The sequence below is a fragment of the Oryctolagus cuniculus genome, chromosome 14 (assembly GCF_964237555.1).
Source record: "Oryctolagus cuniculus chromosome 14, mOryCun1.1, whole genome shotgun sequence".
Taxonomy (NCBI): domain Eukaryota; kingdom Metazoa; phylum Chordata; class Mammalia; order Lagomorpha; family Leporidae; genus Oryctolagus; species Oryctolagus cuniculus.
Window position 1 is genome coordinate 97,421,226 of NC_091445.1, and position 17,870 is coordinate 97,439,095.

Genomic DNA, 17,870 nt, shown 5'->3' on the forward strand with positions numbered 1-17,870 from the left:
GGTCAGATGCCCTCAGGATGGACAGGTGGTGCCCGGGGTCAGATGCCCTCAGGGTGGACAGGTGGTGCCCGGGGTCAGATGCCCTCAGGATGGACAGGATGGTGCCCGGGGTCAGATGCCCTCAGGGTGGACAGGTGGTGCCCGGGGTCAGATGCCCTCAGGGTGGACAGGTGGTGCCCGGGGTCAGATGCCCTCAGGATGGACAGGTGGTGCCCGGGGTCAGATGCCCTCAGGATGGACAGGATGGTGCCCGGGGTCAGATGCCCTCAGGGTGGACAGGTGGTGCCCGGGGTCAGATGCCCTCAGGATGGACAGGTGGTGCCCGGGGTCAGATGCCCTCAGGATGGACAGGTGGTGCCTGGGGTCAGATGCCCTCAGGATGGACAGGATGGTGCCCGGGGTCAGATGCCCTCAGGATGGACAGATGGCATCAGGCTGTGAGTCACATGGTCACAGGGGACATCCTTGGCAGTGACCTCTGCTCTCATACAGAACAGGCTCGGGCTGGGGCTCAGGCTGATGGAGGCCCAGCAGGCTGGGCAGTCAGGCTCTGTCTGTCCCATAAGGCTGCTGCTCACTGGGAGAGCCCCTAAGAGAGACAGGTGTGGGGCAGCTGCGGGCACCAGCGGAGCCCTCACTGGGTCAGCTCTGGTGCCGGGCGCCCCTCCCATGTGCAACAAAAAGTAGCAAACGCCATCCTCAGCCAGGTCAGTGCTTGTCACAGGCGGGTGTCTCCATCAGACCAGGGAGTGTGGACTCCCTGCCTGGACCCCCAGAGACTCCCCCGCCCCTATGACAAACGGTGCACCCTCCGTCCCACAGAAAACCAGCTGAAGTGAACCTCTGCCCCCGCTCCCTAGTGGAGCATTCCACCTCTGCTCCCATGCGGGCTCGGGCTTTTTGGCTACAATTTTGTGTGAACCTTCTTTAAGGCATCAGTGAAGTGGTCTCTGCTTTGTGAGCAGAAGCTGAGCGTGCTGCAAATGGAGGCAGGGACGGCTCTTGGAGCGCCCAGGGCCCTCCTCCTCCTTCCCAGTGCCACGCCGAGACCCCACGTGCTCCCTGCAGTAGCCCGGCTCCCCTCGGGCTGACGGCTGGCACAGGGCACGGGCTCAGGAGGAAGGGACAGTGTGTAGTGTGACTCCTGTAGCAGCTGCCACCCGGGGGCAGCCTGGCCTCTGCCGTGCCCAGGGGTGAGGAATGAATTCAGCCCTCGTGGCACACACACAGACCAGAAGCCCACGTGGGACCCACAGCAGTGGGACAGGGGCCCTGGAACACTCAGGAGAGCCTTGGATGCCAGGCTGGGCAGGTCCCTGGGCAGGCAAGGCCCTCCACCTGTGGGGCACTGCCCTGAGCGGCGTGCAGGTGGGAAGGTGTGGCAGGCCCTGTGGGGGATGGAGGGGAGGCCAGCGGCTGCAAGGGCCTCACCCTCCTGAGAGCGGCCACTGTGAGACCACCAGCTGTGGTGGAAACACCTGTGGCCTCAACACTGCATCTGAATGAGAGTCTTTCAGTCTGTCACCAACTCTGCGGATGATCATCAGCCGGGATGGTGCCCACATCCCGTTCAGGGGGGTCTGAACGTGACAGGGATGGGAACACGGAGCTGGGGGCTGCCACACGTGCCCCAGAGCTCACATACCTGGTGCACCTCAGAGCGGGGAGGTTGGGCTCACATACCTGGTGCACCTCAGAGCGGGGAGGTTGGGCTCACACACCTGGTGCACCTCAGAGAGGGGAGGTTGGGGCTCACACACCTGGTGCACCTCAGAGAGGGGAGGTTGGGGCTCACACACCTGGTGCACCTCAGAGAGGGGAGGTTGGGGCTCACACCTGGGTGTAGCTCAGAGAGGGGAGGTGTGGGATGTAAGCAGAAGTGGAGGTGAGGAAGCAGCAAACAGGGAGCGGGAGGTGGCCGGCTATGCCAGGGCTTGGATTCTCACTGCACAGAGGACAAGATGGGGTCAGGCTCCCAGCAGGTGGAGATCCCATGTGAGGCTGGGTGTTCACAGGGGTGCATCCCCCGAGGAAGGGCAGACCCAGAAAAACACACCAGAAATCGGAAAGCAAGGTTAAGATGCTGCCTGGACTGTGCACCCTAATCCACGCACGGCTCCCATTCCAATCCAGCTCCTGCTTGTGCACACCTGGGAGGCAACAGTGATGGCTCAAGCGCTTGGCGCCCGACATCCATGCAGGAGATCCGGAGGGCGTGCCCAGCACGGCTGTCGCAGGCACCTGGAGAGTGAACCTGGGAAACAGGAGCCCCTTTGACCCCACCCCACCACCGATGACTCCTCTCCTCCCACCTCTGAAATAAACTGAGAAATGCTCTCCAGGGTCCCAAGGATGGCAGGAGGCCTGCCTGACTGCCCAGGCCAGCCCGGGCATGGTTTCAGTTCTGCAAGGCTGAGGGTTTGACCCTCAGCCCTTGGCAGAAGCCAAGGAAGGCCGGCGCTGTGGCTCACTAGGCTAATCCTCCGCCTTGTGGCGCCGGCACCCCGGGTTCTAGTCCTGGTCGGGGCGCCGGATTCTGTCCTGGTTGCCCCTCTTCCAGGCCAGCTCTCTGCTGTGGCCCGGGAGTGCAGTGGAGGATGGCCCAAGTCCTTGGGCTCTGCACCCCATGGGAGACCAGGAGAAGCACCTGGCTCCTGTCTTTGGATCAGCGCGGTGCGCCGGCCACAGCGGCCATTGGAGGGTGAACCAACGGCAAAGGAAGACCTTTCTCTCTCTCTCTCTCTCTCTCTCTGTCTACTCTGCCTGTCAAAAAAGAAAAGCAAAGCCCAGGAAGACTCTGCCCAGCCCCGACAGGGGCAGACTGCAGAGGTCCCAGGAAGAGAGCGTTGTGAGCCTGCACATGGAGGGACAGGGACAAAAACAGAACACAGGCGGGGACAGCCCGGGAGAAAACGCACAAGTGGCTGGGAATGGAGGCCACTTGAGTGGCACCTGGCCCCTTCGAGTCAAGCCGCTGCCTGCATCCCATATGGGCACCAGTTCGAGTCCCGGCTGCTCCACTTCCAATCCAGCTCCCTGGAAAAGCAGTGGAAGATGGCCTGAGGGCTTGGGCCCCCGCACCCATGTGGGAGACCCAGAAGAAACTCCTGGCTCCTGGCTTCAGCTTGGCCCAGCCCAGGCTGTGTGGCCATCTGGGGAATGAACCGGTGGACAGAAGATTCTTCTTCCTCCCTCTCTGTAACTCTACCTTTCAAATAAATAATTCTCTTTAAAATTTGCCTGCTATATATCTATTGAAATTTGAGCCTTGCCAGCAGCTGCCAGATGCCCTCACAGGTCTCACAGGGCCACCCCCGGCTCCTGGGCAGCAGTGGTGGTGTGGGGGCATGAGGGGTGCAAGCTGGGCCAGGGTGTGGTGACAGACGGGGTTCCCCAGGTGGGACTGGCCTGGGGAGGACGCAGGGTTGCAGGGTGTGACGGGGAGGCTGCCGACACAGACAGCACACGGCACCACAGGACACATGGAGGAGGCCTGGGCCTGGCTTCGCCCACTGCCAGCAGCGGTCACCACAGCACCTTCAGCTCTGCCCTCCTCGTTGCCTGCAGGACAGCCCTCACCCGGGTGGCCACGGGCGCTGGGTCCCCAGTTTCCCTGGTGCAGCCTGGGCTCTGTCTTCACCTGCACCTGCCTCCACCGCACAGCGTAACTCAACCGCCCACACCTGAAGGAAGTGGAGTCACTCCATTCAGAAGATCACGCAGGCACTTCCACTTCACTAAACCCAATGAACTCGTGGTTTCCCTCACGTCCTGTTGCACATTGCGTAAAACCACTGCATGACGATATAGCTGAGAGGTCTCATACAGGCACCGAGGAAGAATTGGCATCACAGCAACAGCTTAAAAATAGAGCAATTTAGTCTGGATATTAACTCATTTCTTCTAATACAATCTGAAAAAATGTAAAACAGGACTTGTATCTCACTCCCCTTCCCTCCCATTCCCACTTTATATATGATTTTAATAATTTTCAGTTATATTTGTACAAGCAAAAGAGCCCACAACAGAAAGACACAACTGCCTCCTGTGATATCACACACCTGCCCCCTGCCCCTCCCTGTGACATCACACACCTGCCCCTGCCCCTCCCTGTCTCCTGTGACATCACATACCTGCCCCCTCCCTGTGTCCCTGTGACATCACACACCTGCCCCCTGCCCTTCCCTGTCTCCTGTGACATCACACACCTGCACCTCCCTGTCTCTTGTGACATCACAACCTGCCCCCTGCCCCTCCCTGTGTCCCTGACATCACACACCTGCCCCTCCCTGTCTCCTGTGACATCACACACCTGTCCCCTCCTGTCTCCTGTGACATCACACACCTACCCCCATCCCTCCCTGTGTCCTATGACATCACACACCTGCCCCTGCCTCTTTGTCTCCTATGACATCACACACCTGCCCCTGCCCCTCCCTGTGTCTGTGACATCACACACCTGCCCCCTGCCCCTCCCTGTGTCCCTGTGACATCACACACCTGCCCCTCCCTGTGCCTCCTGTGACATCACACACCTGCCCCTCCCTGTGTCTCCTGTGACATCAAACACCTGCCCCTGCCCCTCCCTGTCTCCTGTGACATCACATACCTGCCCCCTGCCCTTCCCTGTGTCCCTGTGACATCACACACCTGCCCCCAGCCCCCCCGTGTCCTGTGACATCACACACCTGCCCCCTGCCCCTCCCTGTGTCCTGTGACATCACACACCTGCCCCCTGCCCCTCCCTGTGTCCCTGTGACATCACACACCTGCCCCTGCCCCTTCCTGCTGCCTTCCTCACACAGCCTCCTGCAGGACCTGGGGAGAAAATGGCAAAAGTTCTCACTGAGACAATTTTTGGCGCCCGTGACACAGCGTGTCCCCAGAACACAAAACCCAGCTGTGGAATGAGGGTCAAGAGAGCATGACCCATCAGGCAGCCGAGGCCACTGGACTGGTCCATGCTGGTCCAGGAGGGGTGGGTGGCTGTTTCTGGGGGGAAGTCTCCTGGGCAGGATCTGTGGCCCCCGTCGGCCACCTCAGAGGGGCTGGAAACGCATGATGACGTCTCATTTCTTCTCTTCCTGTTTCCATGCACTTTCAGGACACTCCGGAGGCATCACACCTGCTCGTCTGTTGCTGCTCCTGCTCCAAGGCAGGAAGGGGTGGTGCTGAGCGCTGGGCTGCCTACGAGCCTCGGGAACTGCCCTGCCCCCACCGCTCCTGCCTGGGAGATGCTGGAGTCTGGACACCAGGAGGGGCTTTCTAGAGGCAGAGTGGGCGCTTGGTTGGGATAGGAGGAAAGGAGGAAGAGCCTGAAGTACCACACCCCTGTCTTAAGGGTGAAGTCATTAACAGCAGAGTGCAGTGCCGCGCTGGGCACAAGACCGAGTGAAGAGGGAACGCTGGGCCAGCTGTGCAGAGAGCGAGAATCAGACCAGGTGGCTGCGTCCCCAGGTGCATCCTTAGGGCTGCATCCCCAGGTGGTTGTACTCTATTCCAAGGTGGCTGCATCCCCAGGTGTCTGCATCCCCAGGTGGCTGTGTCCCCAGGTGGTTGTACTCTATTCCAAGGCGGCTGCATCCCCAGGTGTCTGTGTCTCCAGGTGGCTGCGTCCCCAGGTGGCTGTGTCCCCTGGTGACTTCATCCCTAGGTGGCTGTGTCCCCAGGTGGCTGCGTCCCCAAGTGGCTGTGTCCCCAGATGTCTGCGTTCCCTGGTGACTTCATCCCTAGGTGACTGCGTCCCCAGGTGTCTGCATCCTCAGGTGGCTGTGTCCCCAGGTGGTTGCATCCTCAGGTGGCTGTGTCCCCAGATAGCTGTTTCCCCTGGTGACTTCATCCCTAGGTGGCTGTGTCTCCAGGTGGCTGTGTCCTCAGGTGGCTCCATCCCCAAGTGGCTATGTCCCCAGGTGGCTGCGTCCCCAGGTGGCTGTGTCCCCAGGTGACTGTGTCCCCAGATGTCTGCGTCCCCAGATAGCTGTGTCCCCTGGTGACTTCATCCCTAGGTGGCTGTGTCCCAAGGTGGCTGTCTTCCCAAGTGGCTGTGTCCCCAGGTTGCTGTGTACCCAGGTGGCTGTGTCCCCAGATGTCTGCGTCCCCTGGTGACTTCATCCCTAGGTGGCTGCATCCCCAGGTGACTTCATCCCCAGGTGGCTGTGCCCCGAGGTAGTTAGGCCATTATCCTGATTTCAGGCGTCAGGGGAATAAGAAACTGGCAGTGGACGTGGAGGCTGTGAGCATGGCTCCTGCCCATGACAGCATGGCATCAAGGTCACCTTTGCAAAGGGAATTGTGGGATGAGCAGACCCGAGAGGCCATTGCGCAGGTGGCCCTGAGTGCTGGGAGGATATCTTCAGCCCCATCGCTGCCCCAGGGCAAATCCTCCTGAGCCCGGGCTGCTGAGGGCAAGCACCCCAGGTGTGTGCTGCTGAGCCACGTGTCCACAAGTGTGCATTTACCATGCATGTCCACCCAGGGGCTGAACACTGCTGTCCCAAGGCCATGAACGGCAGAGCCCAAGCTGAAGCCTGAATGTGCAGGCAGGTCCCTGGCCCACAGGTCCCTGGTCTGCAGGCGCTGCCACGGCCACGGCTCCCAAGAGAAGGTGGCCTCAGGGCAGGCACTGGACCCGCTGCGTGGCCTCCTCCACATCCTCTGTTGTGCACTGGATGTTCCACGCCGGCCAAGGGCACTTGGAAGGAGCCGGGACTGCGCCTGCAGCCCCAAGTTGCCGTGGGTGGTCCTCAGGCACCCATGAAAATCCCAGGGCAGTTCCCAGATGCTTCCTGTGCCTCCACCCACCCGTGGCCCCTCTTGCACCTGCTGCACTTCCCAGCACCCACAGCCCCTTCCACGTGCACCCTCTTGGGTTCCTTCCATGATGCTCAGGGTCACCTCCCACTGAGCGACTCACTAATGCACCCTGTGCTGCTCGCCAACATCCTCCGCCCTGAAGCCTTGCCCTACCCACAGGCAGGAGGCTGAGAGGCAGACTGGAGGCCGGGCTGGAGGCGCCACACCCGTGGGCGCCAACCTGGACTGTGGAGCTGCTTCTTGAAGCACAAAGCACTGGCCGGCCGTGTTGTGTGTGCCACCGCTGGCCACTCTCTTGATGACCTCAACTTCTCAAAGAGCATCATGGTCACTAAGCAGAGTTAGGGTCATGGCAGGACACCTGTAACACACGGTCCAACACACCACCCTGCAGGGCTCTGCTGCTGGGGCTCAGGCCGTGTCCCTGTGTCCCAGTGGAGGCAGCCCCAGCCAGTCAGCAGCCCCAGGGGGCCAGCAGTGCTAGGGCAGGAATGTGCACTCAGAGGCCCCGGGCGGAATCAGGGCCCAGGGGGGTGAGTCTAGGGGCTCGCGCTTGACCGTGGGGGCGTCCCCGGGACCCAGGGGCTGGTGCTCAGGGCGGCCAGGTGTGCAGAGGTGGAGGGGGCGCTGCGGCTCAGGAAGGCTGTGCAGGTGCTCCAGGCAGGCGCAGGGTGGGGGGTAGAATGGGGCCAGCTCTCTGCAAGGCCCAGCGGCGGCCCTGCTGTGGGGGGCTGCTCCCAGCACTCTGTGCCCAAGGTGTGGGGCGTACACCTGGGGCCTGGAGTGCGGCTCCACTTTCAGGTGCACCCTGGTAGGGAAAGTGACCAGGTGTGACTTGGCCACGTTGCTGGCTCCCTGCCACACCTGGCCAGGACTGCAGGCGCCTGCGGCATCCTCGGGTCCAGAGTCTTTCTCCATTTTGATGGGCATCTCCAGCGACATCAGGGGGTGGCACGGGGCTCCCTGGGTGTCCTCGGTGGAGCCGCTGCCTGCTGGGAAGTGCTGAGCTGCAGGCGGGGGCCCCTGGGGCACGCGGCAGGCAGGCAGGGGCCCGGGGCCCTGAGCCACGTCCCGCGGGGGCCTGCTGGTCCGGCTGGCATAGGCGTCGGGACAACGGCTCGGCAGATGCGAAGCGGGAGAATCTCTGAAGGCAGCTGTACCCCTGGCACCGCCCGAGCCCTGCACACTGGGGTAGGGCACACAGGAGCCGCGAGGCATGGCTTGCACGGAGCCCAGCTGGCTCCTACTGGGCTGCGGCCTCAGCCTGGAGCCACCGCCCTCACCGTGTGCTCCTGCTGTCCAGCTCAGGTGCCGCACGGGCCCCGGCGTCTGCAGCCGGCAGTCATACCTGCGCATCTCCCGGAGCCCCCTCACCGCAGCACAGCTGCTCAGCACCCCTGCCTGCTCCTCTTCCTCCTCGTCCCTGCAGAGAGAAGACAGCTCCTAAGAGGGCTCTCCCCCTTGAGGGGGTCTCCGGGGCAGGGCCTTTAATTAGGCTGGGATTCACCAGGGCTTTGCCCCAGCCCTTGTAACTCCAGGCTGCCCAAGCCTCAGCCTCCCTGTGCCTACCCCGCCCCCAGCGCTGGGGGGGGGGGGTGTCCCAGACTGGAGGCAGAAGCTCCGCCCACCCTGCCCGCAGGGAGCCCACTCTGGGAGGCTCCTGCTGCGTGCGAGTGGCCAGCGTGCGGAGGCTGGGCCGTGACCGTGAAGCCCCGCCTCCAGCCGCGCTGACCACACCGTGTCGAGGAGGAGCTGGCCACACAGCTGGCCACAAGAGGGCCCAGGAGATGGGAGTGAAGCGGGCTCCCCAGCACAGGTGACCCAGAGAGGGCGAGGCCAGCGTCTGGGCAGCCCTGGCCAGAGCCCTGGGCGTCCTCTGCACCCTTCCTCCAGGGTGCCACCAGGCCCGGCAGCCATGGGGACCCGCATGTGCGCCGGGGCTGTCAGGGCCTCCGGCCACCCATCCCGTCCAGTGAGGACCCTCCCTTTGCTTTGCATTAGGGGCAGGGGCTGCGCCCGGCACCACTTACCCCGCGGCCCCCTCGGGATGGAAGATGAAGTCAGGACCACTCCTCAGGCACATGCAGGGGGCCCTGGCGGGGACCCGGGCCCAGCGCCCCGCGTCCATCTGCGCCCTGAACAGCGACGTGCAGCTCTCTGCGCTGCCCCTCCCTGCTGGGGTGTGGCGGGGGAAAGGCCGCGCGTGAGCCCAGGAGCGGCTGCCGGGGCACGGGCTCGGGCTTGGGGCAGGGGGGCTCACCCAGGGAAGGCACAAGCTAGACGGCCCGCGTACCTGCAGGCGGACTGCGCTTCCCGTGCGAGTCCGCGTCACACAGGGTCGCGGCGGCCGTGGCGCTGTGAAGAACGAGACGCAGGTCCACCGCGTGCGGACGGCAGAACTCCCCAGCGGCGAGTGGTACCTCACACGCTTCAACTCCTCATGCACATGGGCTCCTCACACACACGGGCTCCTCACACGCCTCGGACTCCTCACACACATGGGCTCCTCACACACAAGGGCTCCTCACACTCCTCACACACACGGGCTCCTCACGCACACGGGCTCCTCACACTCCTCACACACACGGGCTCCTCACACTCCTCACACACATGGGCTCCTCACGCACATGGGCTCCTCACACTCCTCACACTCCTCACACTCCTCACACTCCTCACACTCCTCACACACACGGGCTCCTCACGCACACGGGCTCCTCACACTCCTCACACTCCTCACACTCCTCACACTCCTCACACTCCTCACACACACGGGCTCCTCACACTCCTCACACGCCTCACACTCCTCACGCACACGGGCTCCTCACACACACGGGCTCCTCACACTCCTCACACTCCTCACGCACACGGGCTCCTCACACTCCTCACATGCCTCACACTCCTCACGCACACGGGCTCCTCACACACAGGGCTCCTCACACGCCTCAACTCCTCACGCACACGGGCTCCTCACACTCCTCACACTCCTCACACACAAGGGCTCCTCACACTCCTCACACACCTCACACACACGGGCTCCTCACACACAAGGGCTCCTCACACACACGGGCTCCTCACACACAAGGGCTCCTCACACACACGGGCTCCTCACACACAAGGGCTCCTCACACACACGGGCTCCTCACACACAAGGGCTCCTCACACGCCTCACACACCTCATACACACGGGCTCTTCACACTCCTCACACTCCTCACAAGCCTTGGACCCTCACGCTCCTCACACTCACACCCCTCACACTCCTCACACTCACACCCCTCGCATTTCTCACACTCACACCCTTCACACTCCTCACACTCACACCCCTCACACTCCTCATACCCCTCACACTTTTCACTATCACACCCCTCACACTCCTCACACTCAGACTCCTCAAACTCCTCACAGCCCTCACACGCCTCACTCCTCACACTCACATGCCTCACATGCTGACTCCTCATACTCTTCACACTCCTCACACTCACACTCCTCACACTCACACCCCTCACACCCCTCACACTCCTCACCCCCTCACACTCCTCACACTCCTCACACCCCTCACACTCACACCCCTCACACTCTCCTCACACTCCTCATACTCACACTCCTCAAACTCACACCCCTCACCCCCTCACACTCCTCACACTCACACCCCCTCACACTCCTCACACTCACACCCCTCACACTCTGACTCCTCATACTTCTCACGCTCAGACTCCTCACACTCCTCACACCCTCACACCCTTCACACTCCTCACACCCCTCACCCTCCTCACTCTTCACATCCCTCACTCCTCACACTCCTCACACGCCTTGGACTCCTCCTCATTACAAAGTCTTTTCTCTGTCACTGAAAACCTCTGACTCAGGTCCCTTCCCAGGCCCTTGAAGGCCGCCAGCCCTGCTCCTGAACGCACTCCCAGGGCATCTCGGAGCCCGCGTGTCCTCCTAGAAGGACAGAGTGGAGACACAGTCATCGTGGCCCAGGATTCAGGCTCCACCGAGCCACGAACACCGAATCAGCGAGCACAGAGCAGCTCATTGACAGATGCTGTTCCTTCATTTTTCTAAAGACAGATGCTGGGTGCTTCGCCTGGTGCTGCCCACTAGCAGGGGCCAGAGCTGGAGTCAAACCCTGTCTCGCTGACCCCAAGCCACAGCCTCCCGCACCACCAGCCTCTCTGTCCCCTGGGTGTCTCTGCAGGACACCTGAGACCACAGGCCAGGGGAGCAGGAGGAGAGGCGAGAGAGGGCAGAGGGCAGAGGGCAGAGGGCAGGGGGCTGGCTCTGCCTTGCTGGACCTCGGCTAGGACTGTGAGCATTCGCAGTCACATGCATTCTCCACCAGACACGGGGTCATGAATGGGCAACAAAGCAGGCAGACATGGATTTGACGTCACAAATAAACTCTAGTGGGCAGGAGAACCCACAGGACAGACTTCGGGAAGATGAGCAGCAGCACGTAGCAAAGTCCCTGCCAGAAGAAGCTGCAAAAGACTGCGATGGCCGCTAAGGGATGTGACCCGGCCCGAGCAGCCCGCCAGGCCCCTGAGGCTGCAGGTGTGCATCCTACACCTGCCCCGGAGCTCACAGGAACCGACCGGCTTATGGGAGTGGGGAGCTGGCTTCTCAACGCTGGTCACTGCAGGGTTCAGAACCACCCAGCTGCTGGGGGACAAGATCTCCAGGCGCCTTCTTTCCTCCTCTGAGCTTTGACGACATTCTCTATGAAACAGCGCGTCCTTACTGACACTAGACCCTCAACATGGCACAGGGCGCTCATAGTGTCTGGGCAGCTGGAGGACTGGTCCATGACCCGCTGACCCCCACACCTGTGTGGCACCTGTGAGTCAGGATGCGGCCCTGTACACCTGCAGTGCTGCTGGCCAAGTGGACAGGGCCTGACTTCCTGCACTGGCACCGGGGGCAGCCCAGCTCCAGAAGAGTGAGAGGGCCTAGGATTTGTCCCTTTATTTTGTTTTTAGGGCTGGAAAACTAAGAAAAGCTAAAGTTTATCATGTGCTTCAATCATAAAAACCAAGCCAATCATAACTGAAAACAGAAAATTCCAAGCAACAAATGACTTTGGAGGTCAGAGGTGGTCAGGAGTCGAAAAAGCAGGTGAAAGCAGAGCCTGGCATGGAACTGTGGTCCTCTGGGCACTGCACTGAGCTGTGCACTGTGCTGTCCTCCCTGTGGTCCTCTGGGCACTGCACTGAGCTGTGCACTGTGCCGTCCTCCCTGTGGTCCTCTGGGTACTGCACTGAGCTGTGCACTGTGCTGTCCTCCCTGTGGTCCTCTGGGCACTGCACTGAGCTGTGCACCTGCTACGTCCTCCCTGTGGTCCTCTGGGCACTGCACTGAGCTGTGCACTGCTGTGTCCTCCCTCCTGGTGTCTGGGCAGGTGGGGACGAGGGCAGGGGTTCCTGGGGCACACAGCCACATGAGAGCCAAGGCCAGACTCAGCTCAAGGAGAGGCAGTGGGTGCTGGATGCCTGCAGCTGGTGAGGAGGACACTGGGTGGTACCAGGGAAGTGCCCATGGCCTCGTGGAAGGGCCAGTGCTGGAGCAGCTGGAGGATATGCTGGCTTCATCCCACCACAGCTGGACAGCCCAGCCTGACCCCGAGGTCTGCTCAGTGGCACGGGACTTGCGGCGCAGTCCTGGGCAGGGCAGGGTCTGTGGCTGCGGCTCAGCAAGCCCTACCCACCATGGAGAGAGAGAAAGAGGTCAGGGACTGGGAGTCTTAACAAACTGCCCTGTCCAGGGTGCGGGCAGAGGAAAGTCAGCCCCAGAAGGTGCGGCCAGTGTTGTACGCAGCCAGGGAAGCAGTTGGTATCCCATGTGGGCACCAGTTCTAGTCCCAGCTGTTCCACTTGTGATCCAGCTCCCTGCTATGGTCTGGGAAAGCAGTAGAAGACGGCCCAAGTCCTTGGACTCCTGTGCCCACGTGGGAGACCTGGAAGAAGCTCCTGGATCCTGGCTTCGGCCTGGCCCAGCGCTGGCCATTGCAGTCATTGGGGAGGAACCAGAGGATGGAAGACCTCTCTCTCTCTCTCTCTCTCTCTCTCCCTCTCTCTCTCTCCCTCTCTCTCTCTCCGTAACTGCTTCTCAAATAAATAAATTGAAGAAGAAGATAGGAGGAGGAGGGGGAGAAAGCAGCAGCAGAGGGCCACCCAGGACGCACCCCACAGCCTGCACTCGCCCCACACTTCCAATAGCTCCCAGGGTCTGCATACAGGAGTGGCCTTAGAGCTGGGCACAGCCACACCCTGCCTCCGTGAGTGGAGAGAAGTCTGGGCCAACATGGGCAAGGCCCTAAACACCCACTGGGGTCGTGTGTCCTGAGCAGGAGCCCTGGCTTGCCGTGGATGGACAGGTAAGAGGATGAGCAAGAAGCGGAAAAGGCAAAGGCAGAGCCCTGGCCACTCGCTGTGTGTAACGGGACGGTGCCGGCCGTGCGTGCCGCAGTGCGCTGGCTTTAAAAACACCGACTGCCTCGCTGTGTTCCTTACTGGGGACAAGGACGGGAGGGACTGAGAGCACCGACCGTCGGTGCTGTGCCAGACCCACTCACTTTGTGTCCACGCCGGCCGTGGCGTCCACCCTCTGCTTCGCCCTCAGAAACGTGCTCCTCGTGCTCATGTCTGCCACGGGGGGCAGCAGAACCGGCACGACGATGCAGAACAGCGAGAGCCGCGGCGGCAGGGCCGTCCCCGAGGGTGCCTTCTTCTTCTGCCCAAACAGGAATTTGAGTTTTCCTTGGAACTGCATCGTCTGGGTTGCAAAGACAGAAAGGAGGGCATTGTCACAGAGCTGGCCGGAGACGCAGCCCAGGGCAGGGCAGTGGTCTGGTCCGGCCGGGCTGGGAGTGCAGCCAGCTCGCACCCGAGGACTCGCTCACCCGCTCACACAGGTAAAGCTTACGGCCACTTGGTCTCACTCTCCCAGCCGTGTCGTGTGAGCACGAGGCCAGTGAGTGACAGAAACGCCACCCACAGAGGGGGCTGAGACTGCTCAGCCATCCCTCGGGACACCCCTGCCCTCCCCCCATATCCTGCCCTTCATTCGTCACCCTTCCATCCCTCATCCCTCCCCACTCCATCTAGGGTCCCGAGTTGGCTGTGTGGACTGAGGAGCCCGGGGACAAAACGGGCGTGGGGTCTTAGTGTGGATTCCCCAAAAGCCACCTTGGCAAGGGTCACTCTCAGCCCATGGCCACCGGGCCTCTGGCCCTGGCAGTCAGGGCTGCACTGAATAGGGAGAAGGGTGACAAGTGCGAGGGACAAGCCAGGACAGGGGCCTGGAGCCCATGGCGCAGTCTCCACGTGCGGCACTGGCAGCACTCAGCCTGGCTGCTGAAACAGTGCCAGGCTCCATGGGACAAAGGGGTCCACCTCCCGGACAGCAAGTCCACAGTCCACAGGAGTCCACAGAGACTCCACCAGGCCACAGTGCAGGTGGGAGTTGGCCCGGGGGAATCAGTGCAGGTGGGAGATGACCCTGGGAACACAGTGCAGGTGGGGGATGACCTGGGAACACAGTGCAGGTGGGGGATAACCCTGGGAACACAGTGCAGGTGGGGGATGACCTGGGAACATAGTGCAGGTGAGGAGTGACCCTGGGAACACAGTGCAGGTGGGGATGACCCTGGGAACACAGTGCAGGTGGGAGATGACCCTGGGAACACAGTGCAGGTGGGGATGACCTGGGAACACAGTGTAGGTGGGGATGACCCTGGGAACACAGTGTAGGTGGGGATGACCTGGGAACACAGTGTAGGGGAGATGACCCTGGGAACACAGTGCAGGTGGGGGATGACCCTGGGAACACAGTGTAGGTGAGATGACCCTGGGAACACAGTGTAGGGGAGATGACCCTGGGAAGACAGTGCAGGTGAGGGATGACCCTGGGAACACAGTGTAGGTGGGGATGACCTGGGAACACAGTGTAGGGGAGATGACCCTGGGAACATAGTGCAGGTGAGGAGTGACCCTGGGAACACAGTGCAGGTGGGGATGACCCTGGGAACACAGTGCAGGTGGGGATGACCTGGGAACACAGTGCAGGTGGGGATGACCCTGGGAAGACAGTGCAGGTGGGGGATGACCTGGGAACACAGTGTAGGGGAGATGACCCTGGGAAGACAGTGCAGGTGAGGGATGACCCTGGGAACACAGTGCAGGTGAGGGAACCCTGGGAACACAGTGCAGGTGGGGATGACCCTGGGAAGACAGTGTAGGTGAGATGACCCTGGGAACACAGTGCAGGTGGGGGATGACCCTGGGAACACAGTGTAGGTGAGATGACCCTGGGAACACAGTGTAGGGGAGATGACCCTGGGAACACAGTGCAGGTGGGGGATGATCCTGGGAACACAGTGTAGGTGGGAGATGACCCTGGGAACACAGTGCAGGTGGGGAGTGACCCTGGGAACACAGTGCAGGTGGGGAATGACCTTGGGAACAAGTGCAGGTGGGGGATGACCCTGGGAACATAGTGCAGGTGGGAGTTGACCCGGGGGAATCAGTGCAGGTGGGAGATGACCCTGGGAACATAGTGCAGGTGAGGAGTGACCCTGGGAACACAGTGCAGGTGGGGATGACCCTGGGAACACAGTGCAGGTGGGAGATGACCCTGGGAACACAGTGCAGGTGGGGATGACCTGGGAACACAGTGTAGGTGGGGATGACCCTGGGAACACAGTGTAGGTGGGGATGACCTGGGAACACAGTGTAGGGGAGATGACCCTGGGAACACAGTGCAGGTGGGGGATGACCCTGGGAACACAGTGTAGGTGAGATGACCCTGGGAACACAGTGTAGGGGAGATGACCCTGGGAAGACAGTGCAGGTGAGGGATGACCCTGGGAACACAGTGTAGGTGGGGATGACCTGGGAACACAGTGTAGGGGAGATGACCCTGGGAACATAGTGCAGGTGAGGAGTGACCCTGGGAACACAGTGCAGGTGGGGATGACCCTGGGAACACAGTGCAGGTGGGGATGACCTGGGAACACAGTGCAGGTGGGGAGACCCTGGGAAGACAGTGCAGGTGGGGGATGACCTGGGAACACAGTGTAGGGGAGATGACCCTGGGAAGACAGTGCAGGTGAGGGATGACCCTGGGAACACAGTGCAGGTGAGGGAACCCTGGGAACACAGTGCAGGTGGGGATGACCCTGGGAAGACAGTGTAGGTGAGATGACCCTGGGAACACAGTGCAGGTGGGGGATGACCCTGGGAACACAGTGTAGGTGAGATGACCCTGGGAACACAGTGTAGGGGAGATGACCCTGGGAACACAGTGCAGGTGGGGGATGATCCTGGGAACACAGTGTAGGTGGGAGATGACCCTGGGAACACAGTGCAGGTGGGGAGTGACCCTGGGAACACAGTGCAGGTGGGGAATGACCTTGGGAACAAGTGCAGGTGGGGGATGACCCTGGGAACATAGTGCAGGTGGGAGTTGACCCGGGGGAATCAGTGCAGGTGGGAGATGACCCTGGGAACATAGTGCAGGTGAGGAGTGACCCTGGGAACACAGTGCAGGTGGGGATGACCCTGGGAACACAGTGCAGGTGGGAGATGACCCTGGGAACACAGTGCAGGTGGGGATGACCTGGGAACACAGTGTAGGTGGGGATGACCCTGGGAACACAGTGTAGGTGGGGATGACCTGGGAACACAGTGTAGGGGAGATGACCCTGGGAACACAGTGCAGGTGGGGGATGACCCTGGGAACACAGTGCAGGTGGGGGATGACCTGGGAACACAGTGTAGGGGAGATGACCCTGGGAACACAGTGCAGGTGAGGGATGACCCTGGGAACACAGTGCAGGTGAGGGAACCCTGGGAACACAGTGCAGGTGGGGGATGACCCTGGGAACACAGTGTAGGTGAGATGACCCTGGGAACAAGTGCAGGTGGGGAATGACCCTGGGAACACAGTGTAGGGGAGATGACCCTGGGAACACAGTGCAGGTGAGGGATGACCCTGGGAACACAGTGCAGGTGAGGGAACCCTGGGAACACAGTGCAGGTGGGGATGACCCTGGGAAGACAGTGTAGGTGAGATGACCCTGGGAACACAGTGCAGGTGGGGGATGACCCTGGGAACACAGTGTAGGTGAGATGACCCTGGGAACACAGTGCAGGTGGGGAGTGACCCTGGGAACACAGTGCAGGTGGGGGATGACCTGGGAACACAGTGTAGGTGAGATGACCCTGGGAACACAGTGTAGGTGAGATGACCCTGGGAAGACAGTGCAGGTGAGGGATGACCCTGGGAACACAGTGTAGGTGAGGGATGACCCTGGGAACACAGTGTAGGTGAGATGACCCTGGGAACAAGTGCAGGTGGGGAATGACCCTGGGAACACAGTGCAGGTGGGGAGTGACCCTGGGAACAAGTGCAGGTGGGGATGACCCTGGGAATATAGTGTAGGGGAGATGACCCTGGGAACACAGCGCAGGTGGGGATGACCCTGGGAACACAGTGCAGGTGGGGATGACCTGGGAACACAGTGCAGGTGGGGGATGACCCTGGGAACACAGTGCAGGTGAGATGACCTGGGAACAAGTGCAGATGGGGATGACCCTGGGAACACAGTGCAGGTGGGTCTGGTAGGAAGTCTGAATTGGTTGTGGAATCCTTGACTTCCTGTGCAAGAAAGTGGTCTCCCAGGTAAGGTGCTGGGTCAGGGGTCCTTGTGGATGGTCAAAACCCAGGAGGGTGGCAGGAATCCGTTCACGGCCGCTGTCGCGGATTTTGGTAGCAGCCCCGACTGATACCTGGGAAGACTCAGTTCTGATCCTGGGTCTGGGAGGTTTTTGGGGTCTGGGATGTGGGGCTCTTGGTCCCTGGAAGATGCTTCTGCACTTTTGAGAGAAACAGCGGGAACAGAAGAGGGGAGACCCCAAGGGTCCATTTGGAAGAGAAGGGGCTGGAGCCAGAGGCTGGGCAGCAGTTGTGGGCCTTGGACATGTGTGCCAGTCCCAGGGCCATGGAAGGGTGGGAAGAGGAAGTCTTAGAGAAAGGCTGCAGGGCCCTGCCCCGCCTG

The 17,870-nt window shown here is 61.3% G+C and overlaps 1 protein-coding gene across 5 annotated transcripts in view; it reads right to left on the minus strand.

Annotated features, from left to right (window-relative positions):
- Positions 1-5,516: 5,516 nt before the first annotated feature.
- Positions 5,517-17,870, minus strand: part of AHRR (aryl hydrocarbon receptor repressor) — a 69,813-nt gene continuing 57,459 nt past the window's right edge. For 4 of the 5 annotated variants that reach the window (XM_070056964.1, XM_070056960.1, XM_070056961.1 and 1 more), the window contains 4 exons: positions 13,386-13,585; positions 9,107-9,168; positions 8,844-8,988; positions 5,517-8,236 (listed from right to left, as the gene is read on the minus strand). In XM_070056964.1, the coding sequence (XP_069913065.1) occupies positions 7,294-8,236; positions 8,844-8,988; positions 9,107-9,168; positions 13,386-13,585 (1,350 nt within the window). In that variant the 3' untranslated portion in view covers positions 5,517-7,293. The remainder of the gene's footprint in view (positions 8,237-8,843; positions 8,989-9,106; positions 9,169-13,385; positions 13,586-17,870) is intronic. The other variant, XM_070056963.1, reaches the window with a different exon arrangement.